General features: G+C 40.8%; 1 protein-coding gene across 1 annotated transcript; it reads left to right on the forward strand.

Annotated features, from left to right (window-relative positions):
* Positions 1-435: 435 nt before the first annotated feature.
* LOC148474441 (olfactory receptor 6N2-like) lies at positions 436-1,407 on the forward strand. Its single transcript, XM_088458692.1, has one exon. The coding sequence runs from the start codon at positions 436-438 to the stop codon at positions 1,405-1,407; it is 972 nt and encodes a 323-aa protein (XP_088314818.1).
* Positions 1,408-22,123: the final 20,716 nt, after the last annotated feature.

The raw sequence follows: 22,123 nt of genomic DNA on the forward strand, positions 1-22,123 counted from the left end.
GGCTTTAACTATCCGTTTCCTTCATCTGTACCGCCGTCCTTTATTTCTTCTGCAAAGGCAGAGACATTCATGAACAGATATCCTCTCCTTTCAGCCTCATTCCAATTCCAGGAAACTGCTCATAAGGACCTCCCTGTACCAAGTCCGGGTCCACTTCCTACTTTGGACGTGACATTTATAATTTTGAGAATAGGAAGAAGGGAAGATTTTTTCAATACCCAGTGATAGACATCTTGGTAGTAATTAAGATAAGTACAAGGACAAGCCTATCAGGAAAGTACCAGGGATATAAGTGAAAAAGAACACGTTTTATGGATAGATCTATGTGAGCAGCCAAGACTTCGAAAATTAAAGTTGTAATAATAATAATAAAACATATACAGTATGTTATGTATAGTCTTTAACTAAAGTATATTTTCCATTGCAGATCAAGAAATGGAACCTTGGAATAAAAGCACTGTCTCTGAATTTATTCTTGTAGGATTCCCGACACTGTACAAATACGGTCCATTCCTCTTCCCATGTCTTCTTCTCCTTTACATTCTTACTGTTGTTGGTAATGTGTTTGTATTTGTATTAGTAAGGTTAGACTCACACTTGCATACACCTATGTACTATTTAATTAGTATTTTATCCATCCTGGAGATCTTGTATACAGCAGTTACCATTCCAAAGATGTTAATAAATCTTCTAGTGCCCAGAAAAAGTATATCCTTTAGTAGCTGTCTATTACAGACCTATTTCTTCCATTTTCTTGGAGCCAGTGAGTGCTACCTTCTTACCACTATGGCATATGATCGCTATTTAGCTATTTGCCAACCGTTGCACTATTCTTCTATCATGACCGATAAAATGACCATAAAGTTAGCAGCCGCCTGTTTTACACTTGGCTTTTTATGCTCCTTAACTGAAGTTATTTTAATATCCAGACTGCCTTTCTGTGGGAGCAATGAAATTCAGCACATCTTCTGTGACTTACCACCATTGCTTAGTCTGGCCTGTACAGACACCACCATAAATGTACTTGCTGATTTTATAATCAATAGTTTTATTATCCTGGTGACATTCATATTTATAATAAGCTCATATATTAGGATCATTTTTGCAATATTGAAAATAAAGTCATCAGATGGGCGAATTAAGGCTTTCTCCACCTGCGTGTCTCACCTGACTGTAGTATTGTTGTTTTTCACCTGCATTGTGTTTATGTATGTCCGGCTTACCGAAAGTTACTCTTTGTACTATGACCGCGTGCTAGCAATAATTTATTCAGTGCTTACCCCTATATTTAATCCCATCATCTATAGCTTGCGGAACAAAGAGATCAGAGAGGCTTTTAAACGTAAGATGTGCAGCAGAAGACTCTATAACCCTAAGGTGAAGCAGAAATGTGAGACTATGGCTTAATACAGTTTATCCATAATCGATAGTTCAGGTACTTACAAATTGTCAATGAAGAGTTGGAAATATTTGATCTTGTGGACAAGTTAAAGTAAGTGGCCCACTAGAGAGCAGAATAAAATCACTGTCCACCTGTTGGACACTTGGCTAGTTCACAGTGTAACATTTTAAATAAAAGTGAAAATAAATAATAGCAAATAAGTAGCAATGAAATAAATGACATATGAATGTATGTGTATATATATATATATATATATATACATACACACACATATATTTTCATTACTTAATTCTATATCTTTATATTTATATTATTATATTTTTATTTGAAGGCGATTGGCATTAACCTTTACCGTCTATTATTATTAGTTTTTCTATGTATGTAAATTTTTTCTGTACGTGTGACCATTATGCAAACCATGGATAGCCAGTCATTTATTTACAATGTATAGTTTAATTCCAGCATCAACAACCACCAGAATGGGTTGACTGAATGACCAATTGAAGAACAGTCAATTTGCATAGGACCAATCCATGAGCTCTCCCATATAATTCCACAGAGACAAATTCCGATCATTCACACCAAACTCCTTGAAAAAGGCCAACCTGGCTGAAACGCGTTGGAGACCTAAGACATTATTTCAGTATCCAAGGAGGAGATCCTTATCCATTTAATACTGCTTTTCAAGTCGATTCACACAGCCGCAGACTAACCACCACCACGTGACCATAACCGGAAGTAGCGGACGGACTGCACACTCGCAGGAGAGGACTCGGACACGTGACCCAGCTCAGAGGATCACACGGGAAGGAGGAAGAACACACGCCGAAAGAAGCAGCAGCCAGCTAGAGGAAGGAGCGGACAGCGGCGAGGTACAGGAAGGTAAGTCTCCAGTGTGGAGTGGGTGCATGGTAAACGGCTTTAGTGAGCCCTAACTGTAACATCCCCCCCGCAAAGCAGCTACCACTCCAGCGTGCATTGCTGGCAGACATCTGGGACCTGATGTACTGCTGGCATATGCAGCAGGAGTAAAACAGCTTGCTTGGGATTAACCCCTCACCTGCCATTCAGGTCCGTACTGCCTTCCTCAAGAAGCTCACCCCGGGCATCCCACCAATAGCACTACATCTGGTACTATCAGGTACCAGTGGGACGCCGCTGGTTATCTCAATTACTTTACTCTGCAATTATCGTATTCTACATTCTCCATTTACTAACAGCATCCCCCACATCTGACTGGGTCCTACCAGTCACGCCATTACTTTACACTGAACCACTGAATATATCAGCAGTATTTTAATACTGATCTCTCCTTGATTTTTATACTCAGCATATATTCCGTTGTATGAAAATACATGTTGTGAATAACCAATCCGTTTTTCTTATTTCTGTATTTATTCTGTTTTATATTTATTTGCTATATACCAGTAAAGAGTTTTTTCCTTCATTCACCTGTACAGTCTGTATATTCAATATTTATGCCAGAGATATGTTGGATTAGCTTTCAACACCATTAATAATTAGAGCTGAACGCAGTATATAATTTTCATTAAATAAATTACATGCTTGCAATATTATATGTCAATCACACCCACTATTCAGGAAAGCAGGATGTCTTAGGGGGGGAAACTATTAAATCTAACATGTAGGTACAGTAGTTAACACCTAAATAAATAAGGGACACTTAACACAATGCAAACAAGGGCTTCAACACAACAACAGCTTCAGCAAAGGAAAACAGCAGACACTAATACATACTCTAGGACTGCTATTGTTTGTGTATTAACTCAAAACAGTCACGCAACTGTAGATCAGGTGACTGCAAATTTCAACATGTATCATTACAAAATCACCAAAAAGCAAATATCATATTTGAGCTGCAGTGTACAAATCAGTGTACAGTGTATAAAGGACTCATCCCAACTGCTTATTTGTCAGAGTTTCAAAGACAATGGACTATGAAGCCTGAGCAGAAGGTCATGTGGTCATATGAACTATCTTTCACCATGTTCTTGACAGATGACTGCACGTGACTCCAACCTATAGGACTCTGCAGTTCAGTGAATGGTTCCATGATGTTTTTGTGCACATTTTCCTGATGTTTATTCCCTTAGAAGACAGCGTCAATGCTAATTGCTACTTAATCCTACTGAGTGATCATCTTCATCCAATGAAATACTTGTATTTAACTTCATAAAAACATCTTGAACCAAGAGCATGCATATACATCAATACACATTAAAAAGAACACTAAAGTACAATAAAATTACCCATGTATGTGGCTTCTTCTTGTGGTTTCAAATGTTTACATGAATAATGGTAAATGAAAAGTCTGCAATGACCACCAATAGTATATTTCAATATGCAGAGTTTTTTTTTAGAAGACACTATCAAATCCATTTATCATAATAGTTGTTATTTAAATCTAAGGAGTGTACTTTGCCTGGCTTAGTGTTATTGGGCTTATCTATAAGGGACAAAGCATGTATAAGACCCTGAATATATGAACACTGTCCATAATTATCAGCGGAGACCAAGTACACTCCTTGGGGTATATATACTAAAATGTGGATTTTTAGATGTGGAGTTGTTGCCCATAGCAACCAATCAGATTGTAGGTATTCTCTTCTAGAATATGGGTGGGCAATAAGTGCCCCCCCAGCTGTTGTAAAACTACACATCCCAGTATGCTCTGTCCGTCTTGTTATTTGGCCATGCTAAAACTGATGCAAGACATGCTCGGATTTGTAGTTCAACAACAGTTGGAGGGACGCTTATTGCCCATCCCTGTTCTAGAAGGTGCTAGATAAATGATAAGTAGATTCCGAATGGTTGCTATGGGCAACATCTCTACTTCTAAAAACCCACACTTTAGTAAATATATCCCTTTGTATTTAAATAACAACTATTATCATCATAAGTGGATTTGGTTGGGTCTTCTAAAAACACTGGTGGTCAGTGTGGACTATTCAGTTACCTTTATTCAGAATTGAATTATCCTTTCTAGGGAAGTTAGCCAATTCCCTTATGGAAGCAGCTGCATTTATCTATTTGGGAGTTACAAGAGTGTAAGCACCAAGCCTACTTTTTCTGCTTGTTGCCCTTTTAAATGACTTAGTGGGCGGAATTCAATTGTTTTCGTGGCCCACATCTCCCGTCTAAAGTGACAGGAGATCGCGGGCCGCTATGCAATTGTTCTAGATTTTCGCGCTGATCGCGCCCAAAGTGGTCGGGTTTAGCCGCGTAAAGCAGCCAAACCCGACCAAAGTGCTGGGCACGATCGAGAAAAGTGATGTTTGGGCGCCCGAACTTGTCACTTTTCGCACATTTCAGCTCTCATCCCCCAGGGGCTGCAAGCTGGAATGTAGCGCTGGCAGCTGATCATGCCTGACAGAAGCAAGAATTGAATAGCTCCGTCGATAAGGGCTGGAATCAATTGAATTCCGCCCTATGATGTTATTTACACTTTTTTGTGCATTGCTGTTATTTAGCATATGTATGTTCATAAACTCTGCAAGTAATCAACCATAAAGTATATTTAGTATCCCTGTTCTCTTGGCTATTCCTACTAACAAGTGAACTCATCTTAGGTGGCACAATCCAAGTGTGGCAGAGACTAGGGGGTATATTTACTAAAGAGGTGATTTTTAGAAGTAGACTTCTTACCCATAGCAGCCAATCAGATTCTAGCTATTATCTTCTAGAAGGTGCTAGATAATGTTAAATAGAATCCAATTGGTTGCTATGGGCAACAACTCCACTAAAAGCCTGCATGTTAGCAAACATACTGTACCCCTATGTTCTTAGATTGCCACTTGCACGATGCATAGATTCATGTGCTACCTCCCTCTCCCAGTAGTTGCAATAAATAATTAAATATACAGTAATACACATCATCATGCAACTCCTCCAATACTCTCAAGGTGATTGAAAGCAGGCATAGAGGGGTTATGAAGAAGGCAAGACACTACATTTTCAACCCTAGTACCTCGATTTTTGCATATGTTACTCACAGTGCTTCTCGCTCAGTGATTGCTTTAGTAAATACATACTAGTGTATGTGCTCTTACTCCATCATGCCCATACTTGACAACTATCCTTGATTGTCGGGGAGACTCCCTGAAATAGTAGCAATCTCCCTGAAGAGTCTAGCAATTTCGCTGATGGCACCTTACGCCCATTATGTAGCTGTAATATTCAAAAAACAGAGATATATACATACTAATGGGATCAATTGTATCATTTCCCATAAGGCACAATGATCCCTATGGCTACATGCATTTTCTGAAAAGTATCAGTGTGTTTTCTTCAACAATTACTAACTGCTTTGGGGCTCATTTACGTTTAAGTGTAAATCAACCACACTATCATCCAGACTCTCTAGAGATAATTATTATAATTTTTGACAATTATAAAGTGGTTACAGCCTTCAGCCTATCACCTTCCCACCTTACTGGCCGATTTACTCTAAACACCATCACTTTCTTCTATGTTAAGTGTATTTCTCATAGCATTTTTTTTACCATATTGAAAACTACTTATTTCTTCTCTATTCATGATTCTTCTCTCTTATTTTACCATAAACTTATTAACATTGTAAGATTTAGCTTAGTCATGAAGCTATTATGTGCATATTATGCAACTGCTTCAAGATCCATTACTTCTTCCTAGTATTTTACATTTACTTTTAAACTGATCACTTTTGAATTGTGTCTCATTCAACTTCTACTGCCTGAAGAAGTGGCTAGGTGCCGTGAAATGCATCACAGCAAGCAGCATTTCAGTGAGGCTGTTTGTTTATTTTATGTTTTATTAGGTTTATCGATTATAGATTTCACTTGATCTTGTGATAATGTACCTAATATTTGCTTTTTATATATTTTTTTGCCATTGTTATAATAAACCCTTTTTAAATGCCAATTTTATTATTTTTAATAGTGAAAACTTTTACTAATGCCATGTTTGTAGTATCAATAAAAGCACAATCTTTATTGTATTCACTTTCTGGTTATTATTTTTCTATTAATCCTTTTGGGTGCTCACATACCTAGTGAGTAATAAGTTACTGTCTTTACAACTATCGTGTTATGAACACACCACTATAGATTATTATTTGGAGTGACCTCCTATGCACTATAGAAAGATAGGCAGGGTATCTTCTTATGAACTATGCAAGTCACAATGAAAAGGAATATGCGGCACTCCAATTGTAGAAAAAGCTTGTATTGAATAGGTTACATGTTATACAAACTGTGGCAATGTTTCAAGACCACGGCGGGCCTTTTCCTCAGGACTCGTAACATTCCACTTTTTAGCCTTAAAAAACACTTTGGTTGCTTTTGCAGTATGCTTCGGGTCGTTGTCCATCTGCACTGTGAAGCGCCGTCCAATGAGTTCTGAAGCATTTGACTGAATATGAGCATATAATATTGCCCGAAACACTTCAGAATTCATTCTGCTGCTTTTGTCAGCAGTCACATCATCAATAAATACAAGGGAACCAGTTCCATTGGCAGCCATACATGCCCACGCCATGACACTACCACCACCATGCTTCACTGATGAGGTGGTATGTTTTGGATCATGAGCAGTTCCTTTTCTTCTCCATACTCTTCTCTTCCCATCACTCTGGTACAAGTTGATCTTTGTCTCATCTGTCCATAGGATGTTGTTCCAGAACTGTAATGGCTTTTTTAGATGTTGTTTGGGAAACTCTAATCTGGTCTTCCTGTTTTTGTGGCTCACCAATGGTTTACATCTTGTGGTGAACCCTCTATATTCACTCTTGTGAAGTCTTCTCTTGATTGTTGACTTTGACACATATACACCTACCTCCTGGAGAGGGTTCTTGATTTGGGCAACTGTTGTGAAGGGGTTTTTCTTCACCAGGGAAATAATTCTTCTTTCATCCACCACAGTTGTTTTCCGTGGTCTTCCAGGTCTTTTGATGTTGCTGAGCTCTCCGGTGCATTCTTTCTCTTTAAGAATGTTCCAAACAGTTGATTTGGCCACACCTGATGTTTTTGCTATCTCTCTGATGGCTTTGTTTTAATTTTTCAGCCTAATGATGGCTTGCTTCACTGATAGTGACAGCTCTTTGGATCTCATATTGAGAGTCGACAGCAACTGATTCCAAATGCAAATGTCACACCTAGAATCAACTCCAGACCTTTTACCTGCTTACTAGATAATGAAATAACGAGGGAATAGCCCACACCTGTCCATGAAATAGCTTTTGAGTTGATAGTCCCATTACTTTTGGCCCCTTAAAAAGTGGGAGGCACATATAGAAACCGCTGTAATTCCTACACCTTTAACCTGATTTGGATGTAATTACCCTCAAATTAAATATGAAAGTCTGCAGTTAAAGTACATCTTGTTTGTTTCTTTTCAAAGCCATTGTGGTGGTGAATAGTGGCCAAAATATGAAAATTCTGTCAATGTCCCAATATTTATGCACCTGAGTGTGTGTGTTTGTGTATGTATATATATATATATATATATATATTAGAAATTAAATAAAGTAACTATACACCTACCACCAACACCACACACTCATCTCCTAAAGTGTGCTATCACCGCTCGTCTAGCCTACTTCTTCTCTACAGGCAACAGCAGGGAGACGGAGAGGCACAGAAGAGCTGGTGCAGGGCGGACACAGGATCTCCCCACATATGTAATGACGCCACCATTGCGGCATCATTACACATGCACAGTGTGTACAAAGTGATGTGGGTAGCTGGGGATGGGGTCACCAGGGCGGGGGTCACAGCGGGGTGAGGAGGGCTTTTTTGGCACCGGCCAGCCAACTGGTGTGGTGAGTATGTAAATAATTATGCACTGCTTCCCTGTTGTTTGCCCTTCTCAACCTTAGGGCCCGGAACGGGTGTACCTGTAGTACCCCCCTGTCTCTTGGCCTGGCTACAAGTGAGAATGATAATAAACAGGAAAATTTAAAGGCCCAAACAGTGCCCCCTGCCCTGCAGTGCCCTGTGCCATGGCACAGGTCGCACTACCCTAGTTACAACCCTTAATAATTATCATCATTTTCATATGTAGGTTGAAACACAGCCAACTGAAACAGAAACAGCTATGTAGGAGGCGTAAAACTGGGTGAGAAACAGCCAAACTCTGCAACAAAGATGAGGTTGTGGAAGATAGTTTCATGTCATAGGTCATACACCATGGCAAGACTGAGTACAGCAACAAGAAACAAGGTAGTTATACTGCATCAGCAAGTTTTTTACCAGGCAAAGATTTCAAAGCAGACTGGGGTTTCAAGATGTGCTCTTCAAGCTCTTTTGAAAAAGCACAAAGAAACGGGCAACAATGAGGACCGTAGACACAGTGGTCGGCCAAGGAAACTTAGTGCGTCAGATGAAAGACACATCAAGCTTACTGCACAACAGATTATGCTGCACTATAAAAGTAACTGATTATAATAATATATATATATATATATATATATATATATATATATATATATATATATTAGGGATGTGCAGGCTCGGATAGGTTCGAGTTTGCACGTGGAGTTCGGATTTTTCCCTCCAAAAAAACGGAACTCAGAACGAGGCAAAACGTCATCTTACATGGACGAACATCATCATTCCTGGACAAAAGACCAGGAATGATGATGTTCGTCCATGTAAGATGACGTTTTGCCTCGTTCTGAGTTCCGTTTTTTTGGAGGGAAAAATCCGAACTCCACGTGCAAACTCGAACCTATCCGAGCCTGCACATCCCTAATATATATATATATATGTAATTTTAAGGAATATTGTCTACTGGTGTAAAGTATAATATTTATCTATCTATATTTCTAAACTAGCTATGATTCCTGGCGTTGGCCCGGGTTGAAGATTGGACACTAAAGTACACCTGCAGCCTTTATGTTTACATTGACCTCGCCTATAACCCCATCCATTGATTCTTACAAAGACCCCACTGTTTGCTAACATGCATGCAAACAGTAGCGTAACTACCGTGGGTGCGAGGGGTGAGGCTGCTAAGGTGCCCGAGCAATCTCTATGGCCTGCCTGCCCCCTGCACCCAGTCACACACGCAAGGTAGGCCGGTCCAGTCAGGGCCGCCGAGGGAGGTCCGAGTGTCAGCGGTGTTGATTTGGTGCCAGCAAGCCAGCTGATTAAAACTTGCGCACTGGCAGGCAGACATGGAGAGTGCCGCAGTTGCAAGGCAATCAGAGCTCACAGACTGGCAGTGAATCAGCAGTGGTGGCTCCTGATTGTTTGCTGGTCAGCGAGCTCGGATTGACATGCAACCAACGCCAGATTGATATTGTGGCGCCGCTGTCTATCCATGTTTCCCGCTGCCTATTGGTGTGCCAGCTGTAATTAGCTGGTGGCCTGGCACTAAATCCACACCTGCTGGCTGCTGATGTCACACAGGGGAGGGCGAGAGGCTGCTGGAGGGACACGGTGAGGTGAGTTGCTGGGTGGGGGACATAATGTTTAAGGGGCATTACTATTGTGTGGAATAATACATTATATGGGGCACTACTACTATGTGGCATAATCTGTAAAGGGCATTACTCTGTGGCATAATGTATAAGGGGCACTACTACTGAATGGGCTCTGTGTGGGGGCAAATTTATGTTTTTTTTTTTGTTTTTTTTTACCTCTTTTAATATCTTGCTATGTGGCCTACAAAGTTCTAGTTATGCCCTTGCATGCAAACACAGAGGGCTGACTGGATTTAATGGGTGTGGTAGAACAGATAGACAGTAATTAGATAGGCAATGTCTCAATGGACACCAGATGTTAGACAGTCAATAGTTAGACAGGAACAAAAGTCAGACACACTAAAGTTCGACATGTAAAAAGGTCGACAGCTACAAAAGGTCAGCATGAAAATGGGTTTGGGTTAGGGTGAAGATTAGGGCTAAAAAAAAAAAATTAAATTGTGTCAAATGGGAAATTCACCACTGCAATTTTAGAAACACACAATTACATGTAAACAAGATTGTAGAAATAATTACTTTAAGTACAACATGGGTAATGAAAAGATATAGGGAAGAAGAGGAAAGAATACAGTTTAAAAAAAACTGAAACACAGGAAAAATTATTTTTGAGGGGTGTAGCCCAACAGCCATCATGTGCAGATGCACTTCCGTTGTGTTAATGTTAGTTTACCATCAAGATATGTTTACCAGCTTGCACGCATTGACTTTTACAGCCATTTGTGAAGTTTTGCAGCTTTTCCCCCATCATTTGTTAGATCGTATTTAGGAAAGCCTTATCCCATTGGGCCGCCTTCTGCATCTCTAGCAAGCTTACACATTTGTCTCCTATGCCCTTCCAGGTCTCCAGGAATGTTCCCCTGGTTAGCTTTTCAAAGCACCTGCCTCAATCCAGGCATCAGTGAAAACTCCACTGCTTCCGGAATATTCACATTTGGTTAAGTCCTAACAATCCCCATCTTTAAGGGGCACCACCTCTGCTAAATCTCCATCTGAGGAAGGCCTTGAGGAACTCATCACTCTATGCAAAATGCTGCAGCTCATAGCGGGCTTACCAAGTTACCTCTCTAAAGATGTTAAAACATCAATTGATGAGCTGATGCAGGAATTACAGGATCTAGGTGACCACACAGACCACTTAGAATGTGAGATGGGGAATCTGTAGGACTATCCCAAAAAGCTAATCAACTCCCATGACTCAGCTCCGACTGAACATGACAAAATAGCTGACATGAAAGACAGATACCAGCAGAGCATAGATGGAGATTCCTAACCAAACTTTTCATAACTCATGACGGGGGCTACAGCAGTCTCTCTCTCCCTAGAGGAAATGGTGTAGATGTTGGTTTTCTGGAAAGTCTCTCCTCAGAGGCAGCTAGCTGCAGACTCGAAAGGAGTGGTCCCAGGTGGGAAGGATGTGACCCCTTTTCTTGGTTGGTGTTGCTTGTGAGACTCCTCATCCTTCTTACTTTTGCACATCTATGTTAGAGAACTGCTCTGACCCCATGCCCTGTACATGTTCTATCCTCAGCTTCTCCATTGGACTGTGATACCAGCTGAAAGTTTCTATCGGTTCTCAAGCTCTCACAGTTTCAGATAAAGTTGATGGCACCCATCAGATTACATGGGAGGAGACTGCCTACCGGTTCTCTTTGTTTGAGATCTATTTGGTTTTCCTATAATTTTGTCTATATTTGCCATATAAATGTGTCCACACTTACTGGGTGTCTTATAGGCCATACAGAGCGATATGCCCGGCATGACTGAAATGCTTTGGGAGGTGTAACGTACCATATTTTTCTTTACATTTTGAATCTTATTTGCATCACAGTATCAGTGAAAGTGTACTAGAGATACCAAGATACAACTTTAAGCGCACAGGAAGTTTGTTTTACAGTTTAAGTACCACGAAACCTGGCGTGTGGAAAATCCGTGGCTGCTCGCATCACAGCCCTTTTAACACAGCTTCAGACTCTCTTGCACACAGATGTACAAATGTCACACACCCCATTTTCAGTGTACTCTAGCAATGTGGTTTAACTTTTATGGGCCATATTCAATTAGCGGCGAAAAGTCCGTCATTGCCGATGACGTCATTTTCGCCAGTTTTACTTATCCCCCATATTCAATTTCAAAGACTTTTCGCAGGTGCGAAAAGTCTTTGTCAAAATATGGGGATAGTTATCACCATAGAATAGGTGGCAAAAAAAAGTGCAGAATTGGAGTTTTGGGGTGCAGACTTTAAAAAGTACCCTGCAGCCCTTGGAATGTCCCCTTAAAGTTATCTGTGTAAAAAAAAATAATATACAAAGTAGCATAGGACACCCCAAAAAAAGTGGTTTCATTTTGAGGGCAAAAATTAGCGAAATAGACTCGGGGGGGGGGGGGGGTCCCCAAGTATGCGGCAGGTGTTTTTTATAATGCGGTTGGTTGCGGCAGGTGTATTTTAAAAAAAATGTAAAAGCTCACTTTAGGGACTTCAAAATATGCTTGCACCTATTTTCCTGTACCCCAAATTTGATGGGACTAGTTGTTTTCCCCAAAAAAATGTTGCTGAATGCTATTCTTCACTACCTTTACAAAGATGCATAAAAGCACCTGCCGACACCGTTTAAAAACCCCAAATACCTTTAGCAGGCCAATTCGGGGGTGACAGACCATCTTTTGAGGGGTGACAGGCTGATTTCCCCAAAAGTGACAGGACTTTTCAATACTTACCTTTTCGCCATGTCCCGTTTTGCCGAATCGTAATTGAATACGGGGATACGCGCCCGATACTTTATCCCCAGGAAAAACAGCGATGATGGCGAAAAGTCTGACCTTGGACTTTTTGCCGCTAATTGAATATGGCCCTATATGTTTTAAAGTTTCAAATAAGATGCACATTTTGAGCAAAAAAGACACTTGGGGCGGCTGATTCGCATGGGACATGGCACGACAAAAGGAATTTTTGGCATGACAAGCAACAGTAACAAAGGACACATCTGTAGCACTCATTTTCCAGTTTTGAGCGACATCACCCCCAGTTGTTGGTGGCTCTCAAGTTATATAATTAGTGATGTTTCACAAAAGCAACAGAATAAAAAAGATTGGTCTCTCATGTGGTGCACACAAAATTATTTTTGTTTTACTACAAACCTTAACTTTTATTAAATATACATTAAAATGCCCTATTAAGGACCAAGGCCAGCGAAATAAAGGTTAAAAATTAGTAAAGTATGTGATAAATTAGAAAATGTGCAATACAAATTATTTTATTACCACTGTGTGTCCTCCTTATTTATTGATATTGTAAGAAATGAGTTGATATAATTTCACTTAAATCCGAGATGCTGTGATGCTGTGTGTATATAATATTATCTTTAAGATTTCTGACTTACAGTACAAGGGAAGAAGTGAATTATATCTACTTGTCCTTAGTTTATAAGATAATTAGTAAGTGTTACAGTATATGTACCATTTATTCCATAGTAATATTATCCATGATAAATGTAGATACTTACCAATGCGTTGATTCCAAAATATATGAGACATTTTAAGGTGTGACCTCCAGAAATCATCACTCTGACTTTCTACGTGTGTGTATGTATGTATGTGTATATATAAATATATATATATATATATATATATACAGGGCCGCCATCAGGGTGGGACTGCCGGGCCCGTAGGCCCGGGTGGGTGGCAACGGTGCAGAGCTAGATATGCATCGGTACCCAGGGAAATACAGCGCTGCTTACGTAAGTACAGCACTTTAAAAATGGCACCAGCCGCGAGCGCATCACAGCTCGCGGACCGGCTGCCATATTTGAAGTGCCACTGGCGCTTTCTAGCTGGCTGCCTATGCATAATTGCACTGCTGCGGCGCTGCCACCCAGGCCTCTGCTCTCTCAGGACCAGCTGAAGTTTGGTAAGTACATAGGCTAGCTGCATTAGTAGGACCTTTCACTGCGTGTCCACCCCCCCCAAGTCCAGACATCCTTCCCCTACTCCAGCCTCCCCCCCCCGATAAGGTTCAGCCCTCCCTACCCTATGCTTCCCCCCCACCCCAACCAGGTGGACCCTGCCTGTTTTAATAGTACCGGGCCCCACAATTTCTGGTGGAAGCCCTGCATATGTGTGTGTGTGTGTGTGTATATATATATATATATATATATATATATTAATTACAGTCAGGTGCATAAATATTGGGACATTGACAGAATTTTCATATTTTGGCCTCTATTCACAACCACAATGGCTTTGAAATGAAACAAACAAGATGTGCTTTAACTGCAGACTTTCATATTTAATTTGAGGGTAATTACATCCAAATCAGGTGAACGGTGTAGGAATTACAACGGTTTCTATATGTGCCTCCCACTTTTTAAGGGGCCAAAAGTAATGGGACAAACTAAACAGTCCTAAATCTAACTTTCACTTTTTAATACTTTGTTGCAAATCCTTTGCAGGCAATTACAGCCTGAAGTCTGGAACGCATAGACATCACCAGACGTTGGGTTTCATCCCTGGTGATGCTCTGCCAGGCCTCTACTGCTAATGTCTGCCTCCCCACTCACTCATTTTCCCTTCAGTTTTGTCTTCATCAAGTGAAATGCATGCTCAATCGGATTCAGATCAGGGGATTGACTTGGCCATTGCATAACATTCCACTTTTTAGCCTTAAAAAACTCTTTGGTTGCTTTTGCAGTATGCTTCAGGTCATTGTCCATCTGCTCTGTGAAGCGCCGTCCAATGAGTTCTGAAGCATTTGACTGAATATGAGCATACAATATTGCCCGAAACACTTCAGAATTCATTCTGCTGCTTTTGTCAGCAGTCACATCATCAATAAATACAAGGTAACCAGTTCCATTGGCAGCCATACATGCCCACACCATGACACTACCACTACCATGCTTCACTGATGAGGTGGTATGTTTTGGATCATGAGCAGTTCCTTTCCTTCTCCATACTCTTCTCTTCCCATCACTCTGGTACAAGTTGATCTTTGTCTCATCTGTCCATTGGATGTTGTTCCAGAACTGTAATGGCTTTTTTTGATGTTGTTTGGGAAACTCTAATCTGGTCTTCCTGTTTTTGTGGCTCACCAATGGTTTACATCTTGTGGTGAACCCTCTATATTCACTCTTGTGAAGTCTTCTCTTGATTGTTGACTTTGACACATATACACCTACCTCCTGGAGAGTGTTCTTGATTTGGCCAACTGTTGTGAAGGGGTTTTTCTTCACCAGGGATATAATTCTTCTGTCATCCACCACAGTTGTTTACGGGTCTTTTGGTGCTGCTTAGCTCTCCGATGCGTTCTTTCTTTTTAAGAATGTTCCAAACAGTTGATTTGGCCAAACCTAATGTTTTTGCTATTTCTCTGTTGGGCTTGTTTTGATTTTTCAGCCTAATGATGGCTTGCTTCACTGATAGTGACAGCTCTTTGGATCTCATATTGAGAGTCGACAGCAACTGATTCCAAATGCAAATGTCACACCTAGAATCAACTCCAGACCTTTTACCTGCTTAATTGATAATGAAATAACGAGGGAATAGCCCACACCTGTCCCTGAAATAGCTTTTGAGTTGACAGTCCCATTACTTTTGGCCCCTTAAAAAGTGGGAGGCACATATAGAAACTGTTGTAATTCCTACACCGTTCACCTGATTTGGATGTAATTACCCTCAAATTAAACCTGATAGTGTGCAGTTAAAGGACACATTGTTTGTTTCATTTCAAAGCCATTGTGGTGGTGAATAGAGGCCAAAATATGACAATTCTGTCAATGTCCCAATATTTATGCACCTGACTGTGTATATATATATTACACACCTGTTCATATTGAAATGCTGGGTTGCAATTCTATATGCAGATGGACTAATTTAATTTATTTATAAATCAATACAGGGTAGTCATTCATAGTGTACTCTAATTATAGTCTGTCCTTATATAGAGGAAGAAATTTCACAGCTTGTTATTAGACCGTATTAGATGGAATTGATATTTATCTTCCTTAGTAACAATGTTGCAGCTTTGTAGCTATATTTAGTGAAGCTTCTACACATTAAATCAGAAGTGTTAACACCAATTATTTGCAGTATATACTTCTCCTCTATAAATTATATGATTACAATAAAGTTGACAGAACATGCTAGTGTTACTTAAATCTAAAAGGATCTTATAACATAAAAACTTGTCACAGTTGTTAATGTTAATTGCGTATGGCAGTCTCAAATATTTGGGCTGCCCACGGCTTATATGTTGATTCTAGTGACTTTTAAATTATCATAGGTCTTGTATTAAAGTTCCCCTAAGTAAGATCCTATCCACGTGGTCTCTAGGTCAGCTGTATGCTGTGTTGTTCCAAATATTTAAGTGCCGGGTTGATGAATGGGATGCCGCTTTATCGTACCTGCAGAGATCTCCTTTATTACTGCACGGTTATCACCATCTGCTACGGTCATCCCATTTATCAATGTCGCACTTAAATATTTGAAACAACACAGCATACAGCAGACCTAGAGACCACGTGGAAAGGCCTCGCTGTTCGGGTCTTGCCGTAAGGACTACCCCAGCACACTGTCATTTGAGTCTCTGACCACTTTGTGTGAGTACCACCTCCGGTCACCTTGGCACGCCGTGTATTATATGGCTTGGAGAGTAAAAGACTGCAGGAGGATATAGCTGGGTTTCTGATTTATTGTGACAGTACCACCTCCGATCTATAGACATTTACTGTATAACAACCAATTCGTGACCTATACACGTACAATATGGAACCTGAACTTATGTTTCTTTAAAAGAAACCAGTCTGGAGACTAAATATATGGCTTTAAGTGAACAATTATATATTTTCATATTGTAGCCTGAATTGCTACATTATTGCTCACTTTATACATTGTATATTTATGCGATTTGCTGGTCCATGATCATATTATTTATTGTATGAATGTTATTTTATTCATTTGTGTCTTGCAATTGCATTTTATTGCTATTAAATATTCCATTTATTGACTCATCCAACAGTATTTGTCTTTAGCGCTCATCATTTTTTCTTTATTTATGGGAGCATATTGTATAGCAGCAGCCCGGTTATTCCGCACACAGTTTTGTTACTGTGTAACTTATGCGGGTAGTTTGTTTGTAATACAGACACTTTCCATTTCATTGGCTACAACTCTGGGTTATTCAATTTACGGCTTAATTAAGATGTATGTGAGGATTCTGATTGTTACATGTATTCCCTGCTAATAAATGATATATAGAAGATTCACATCTGGACAGCACCGATATTTTCATATAGACAGCAGCACTTATTCAGCTCTTCACTTTGTTGTAGTACATTGGTAAGTATCATAAAGACGGCTCACTATTAAGACACATGCACATCACATCCCATTAAGAGCAAGGGGTCTATTCAGCAATAGTGACGATGTTGCCCAGAATATTATGGGGCAACATCGCCATGATTTTTTATCAATTATAAATATGTAGGGTCCCTATTCAGCAATATTTTGTGCAGGGACAGCAGTTGCAGTAACACGCTGCCCCTGCGATGTTACAGAAGGGATTGTTTTCGGTTTCCGAAAACAATCCCTTCTGCCCATGCTCAGTCTTGCGCTTGGGAATAGTCTCCGTCCCTGCTTTGCGGTGACCGCGGATGACTAACTACAGCGCCAGCCTGTCCAAATAGATTGACATGTGTATACAGGCTTTATATTAGTCTGTAAACATGTACTGTATATTTATGTGATTTTATATTTAAAATGTATATATACATTTTAAATATAATAGCCCATAAATATAAATGTATACAGGCTAATATAAAGCCTGTATAGACATGTCAATTACTTTCGGCAGGTTTAACAGGCTCTAATTGGTCTTAACTACTGGCGGTCACCTGGAAGCAGGGACTTATGGGAAAATTTTCCTCTGTCCCTGCAATTTTCAGGCAATTTTAATGCATTTTCTTCATATAACACCATTCTGAGATGGCGCTATATAAAGTAATGATTTTGAGTAATTTAACACTTGTTGCTATGCTGAATAGCAAAATGCATTAAAGCACTGTAGAGATCAATGGCTGATCCATACTGTGTGGTACTCTGCGAGAAGGGAATTCATGGAGAAGATAATTGCGTTATCTTCTCTATTATTCCATTGCTGAATAGGGGATTTACATAAAAAAATACAGAAATCATAGTTTCCGCATTTTTTATGTAGAAAAAAAAATCATTGCTGAATAAACCCCCAAATCCCTTATCACGTTCACAGCTCTATCACAGTATCTGTGTGAGCTTTGTTAGCGGTCAAGATGATCCCCGCTAGTAAATGCCATATGAGCGGTTCACTTGTAAGCCAGACAAGTATCACAGCATGTTAGATTATAGTTCACACATCTAGGGGACACACAGCGGACGTGCCGAACTAAATACAACTTTAAAAACACAACAATAATACAGGGTTTTCATGAGATATATATCCTTTTATATATGTGCAGATGTATATATCACTTTGTTCTTGTTAATAATTAGTGATGTTATTTAGCGGGATGTAGTCAGTTTACCTACAATCGGGATGCTGGTGGGCAAAATCCCAGAGCCGGAATCCTGACACTGGCCACAACACTGGCTCCAGAATCCCGACATCATGTGAAATGTTGATGTCACAATCCTGACGGCCGGCATCCCGATCTTAAGTATTGCGGCCCGGGTTAGCCGCGCGTGGGGGTTAGGTTTAGGCACAGCGGAGGTGTTATATATAGCAGCCAATATTGACTCCTTTGTGAGTTATATATCTTGTATTTTGTTCTATTTATCTTTCCTCCCCGTCACACACAGACATGCCTAAACGTTTTCAACCTATCATTCCAGTTGAGTATCGACAAGAGTTGTCTAGTTAAGCATGGAAGGCAGGTTTTCTATTACTACACTAACATACCAATTAATGCAAAAGGTTTGAATCCTCCCTATAAAAAGATGGCCCTTCATTCCTTTGCTAAACGCAAATTAGTTATTGCTGCAGTCCAAAACTTTCCCAGCCTTTCTCTTCCCTCTTAGATACCCTGTCTGCTTTAAGGCCAATGTTCCAGTTAAAAGGATTTTCTTTTCTATTCTAGTCCACCATGATTTTCCCAGATTGCGGACTCCTCAGTTAGATTTGTAATTTTACACTAGAGATATAGCCTTAGTTATAGGTTATATCCCTAAGTCAGGGGCAGTTTACCAGAGGAGGGGGCCTGTGTGTAGCTTCCATGCTGGCCCCCTCTTCTACGGTAATGCAGCAGGCAGACTCTGGCTTTTTACCAGAGTCTACTGTGCATGCGCAGGTCTCCAGGAACTTCTCTACTGCGCATGCACAAACCTCTGGGTAAATGGATTCAGTGTCTGCAGCGCCAACCAACACAAGATTCCTGAAAGAGAAGTATAATTATATGGGGCAGGGGCCTGTGTGCATCACACAGCCTGCACCCATTATAGATACACCAATGCCCTAAGAACAAACAACCCTTATTCTTTCAGAAACTGTGTAGGGTGGTGTGAAAGGTTTGTAAGTGTCCAGTGGTAATACTGGGAGACTTTAGCATAGTTTGCACCTAAAAATTAATAGATCCACTCCAGCCAAAGTTCTCCAACAAATCTAACCCGTGACCTTCAGGTCACTTCAAATGTGCTATGACAGAGTTTGGCCTCTTTGATATGTGTTGAGAGCACAGCAGTCCTCAGTAAGTAACTGTACTCTCATGGATGTTGGTTGTCTTCCTGGTTTGATCTTACAATAACTAATAAGTGGACCTTTTAGTGGATATACAAGATAACTATACTTCCAATCACATGGTCTCACCATGCCCCCCTTCTCCTACAGTGTAATTGTGGCTTAACCCAGAACACTTCTTGACCTTTTTGATTCTCATGAAGGTATGCAGGCATTTGGTCCATAAAAAACTAGTAGACGACTTTGTCCTGAACTACTTGCCTTTTGGACCTAGAACCTTTACATAAAGTTTATCCCCAAGACATGACTCTTCTTAAGAGTTGAATTAAATTCCATCTCCTTGAAGCCCATGTAAATAAAGGAACATGTATCGTTGGAACCAAATGTTTTACTGTGAAGGCAACAGGACTGGCCACAATGTTGGCTAGAAAACTATTTGGTAAATAAGCTAGAAAAAAAATCAAATCCTTATTTAAATGTTTTGAAGCTAAAGTGGCTTACCCCTTGTCTAGAGCCATCTCCTTAGCTGCCTGCTATGCATGTCTGTATAAGAGATGACGCCAAAGGACTTTTTTGATGAACATGAATCTGCCTATACTAGAGCATGCTATCATTATTGCCCTAAACTCCCCTTGATTAGAATCCAAAGTTAAACTTGTGATTGTCTTTGAAAAAAGATAAAGCCCCTGAACCTGATCATTATTCCAATCATTTTTAAACAGCTTTCCAGTTACAGTTAATCCAAAATTTTGTGTGTTTGAAGCAGTGTCTATCTGTGGTTCTATTCTTTCTAAAATGATTGAAGCTTGGATAGTAGTGATTCTGAAACCAGGGAAGGATCCAACTCTGGCATGCGCAGTAGCACCCTTGGTAAAGGATGTTGGGCTGATTCAGTATAAGAGCAGACTGGAGATAGCACTGGAGCACACTCCTTCCGGGAAGCAATCGGGAAGCCGACTGCCTAAATACCGGCAGCCGGCTTCCCGACTGTCTTATCCCGGCATGGGTGAAATGCCGGGCGTCTAGATTTAGACGCCCGCATTTCCCCGACGCCGGGAGACCGGCATCACGATTGTAGTGATGCCGGGCGCCGCGAGCGGACAGCCGCGGGGGGGGAGGGTTAGGTTTAGGGCTCCCGGGGGGGACTTAGGGTTAGGCACCCCCCCGGGAGGGTTAGGCTAGGGGGAGGGAGGGTTAGGCACCCCCAGGGGGGACTTAGGGTTATTCACCCCCCCGGGGGACTTAGGTTTAGGCAGCGGGGAAGGGGGTGGTTAGGGTTAGGCACCCCTAAGGAGGGTTAGGGGGGTTAGGTTAGTCTATTCTTACCTATCCACGATCGGGATTTCCAGCGCTGTCGGGCTTCCGCTGCTTCTAACTCTGCTCCTGTCGGGCTGCCACTGCCCATTCCCTCCTTCCCAACCCCCACTATCACTACAGGCTGCCTCTGGTCACATAAAAAACTTATTTTACCATACACACATAAACTACTAAAATCCCTGTAAAGGCCCCCCACACACGATGGGATTTTTTTTAAGCGATTTGGCCGTTTCCGACCGATTGGAACGATAAGTTATTTAAAAAGTGCCGTGTGTGGGTACGATAACGATGCCGATGAGCACTCCCGCTGATCAATTAAATCTGCATAAATATATTTTATAATTTTTATAGAGATTAATTCTCTGGATAGTATCTGTATAATTATCGCTACTATTGTTGCATTCTAGACCTGCTTAGATACTGTTAAATGTTTTATTGTATCGATACAACTTCAATGTGATGTCTATTATGCATTCATTATTTCTTATAAGATTGTTTAAATATGTGTTTTAATAAATTATATTTTATTAATTTGTAAGTACATTTTTCATTTTCACAGCACTGTTTTTTTTATAATTATTTGTTTTAGTCCCGTTGTGAGCATATGAGATATCAAATCAAAGTCTGGCAACACCCACTGAATAAGCTGAAAGGCGTCTGGATAAAGCGCCCACTTACCAGAGTGAACGTCCTGGTGGCTGAGGAAGTCCGTTTCCCATTTCTGGACTCTGGGGATGAAGACTGCCTAGAGCCAGAAAATTACGCTCTGCCCAGATGAGAATGTGACACACCTCTTTCATGTCGCTGCAACTGCTGCCCTGATGGTTTATGTAGGCGACAGTGTCACATTTTTGGGCTGCATCTGGACCAGCCGATGTTGGAGGAGCGCTAGAGCTAGGCAGAGAGCTCCGAAGACCACCCAGAGTTCCAGAATGTTGATTGGTAGCTGGCTCTCTGGACCAGTCGACTGACCTCAAAAGGTCTGTTGACAGGTTACTGCCTCCCACCCGCGAAGACTTGCCTCTGTAATGAGGAAAACTCAGTCCTGGATCCAAAAGGGGCTACCCTTATAAGTAGGATGCCTGGAGCCACCACAAGAGGTAGAGCCAGACCTCCCGAGAAAAGATGATCGTTCGTGTCTTCAGTCTGATGAAACTTGTTCCACCGGGACAGAACATCTATCTGAAAAGGCCAGGAGTGAAACTGGGCATACTACACCATGTCA

This window comes from Taudactylus pleione, unplaced genomic scaffold, assembly GCF_031769625.1.
Source record: "Taudactylus pleione unplaced genomic scaffold, aTauple2 ptg000845l, whole genome shotgun sequence".
In the NCBI taxonomy this organism is placed as follows: Eukaryota; Metazoa; Chordata; class Amphibia; order Anura; family Myobatrachidae; genus Taudactylus; species Taudactylus pleione.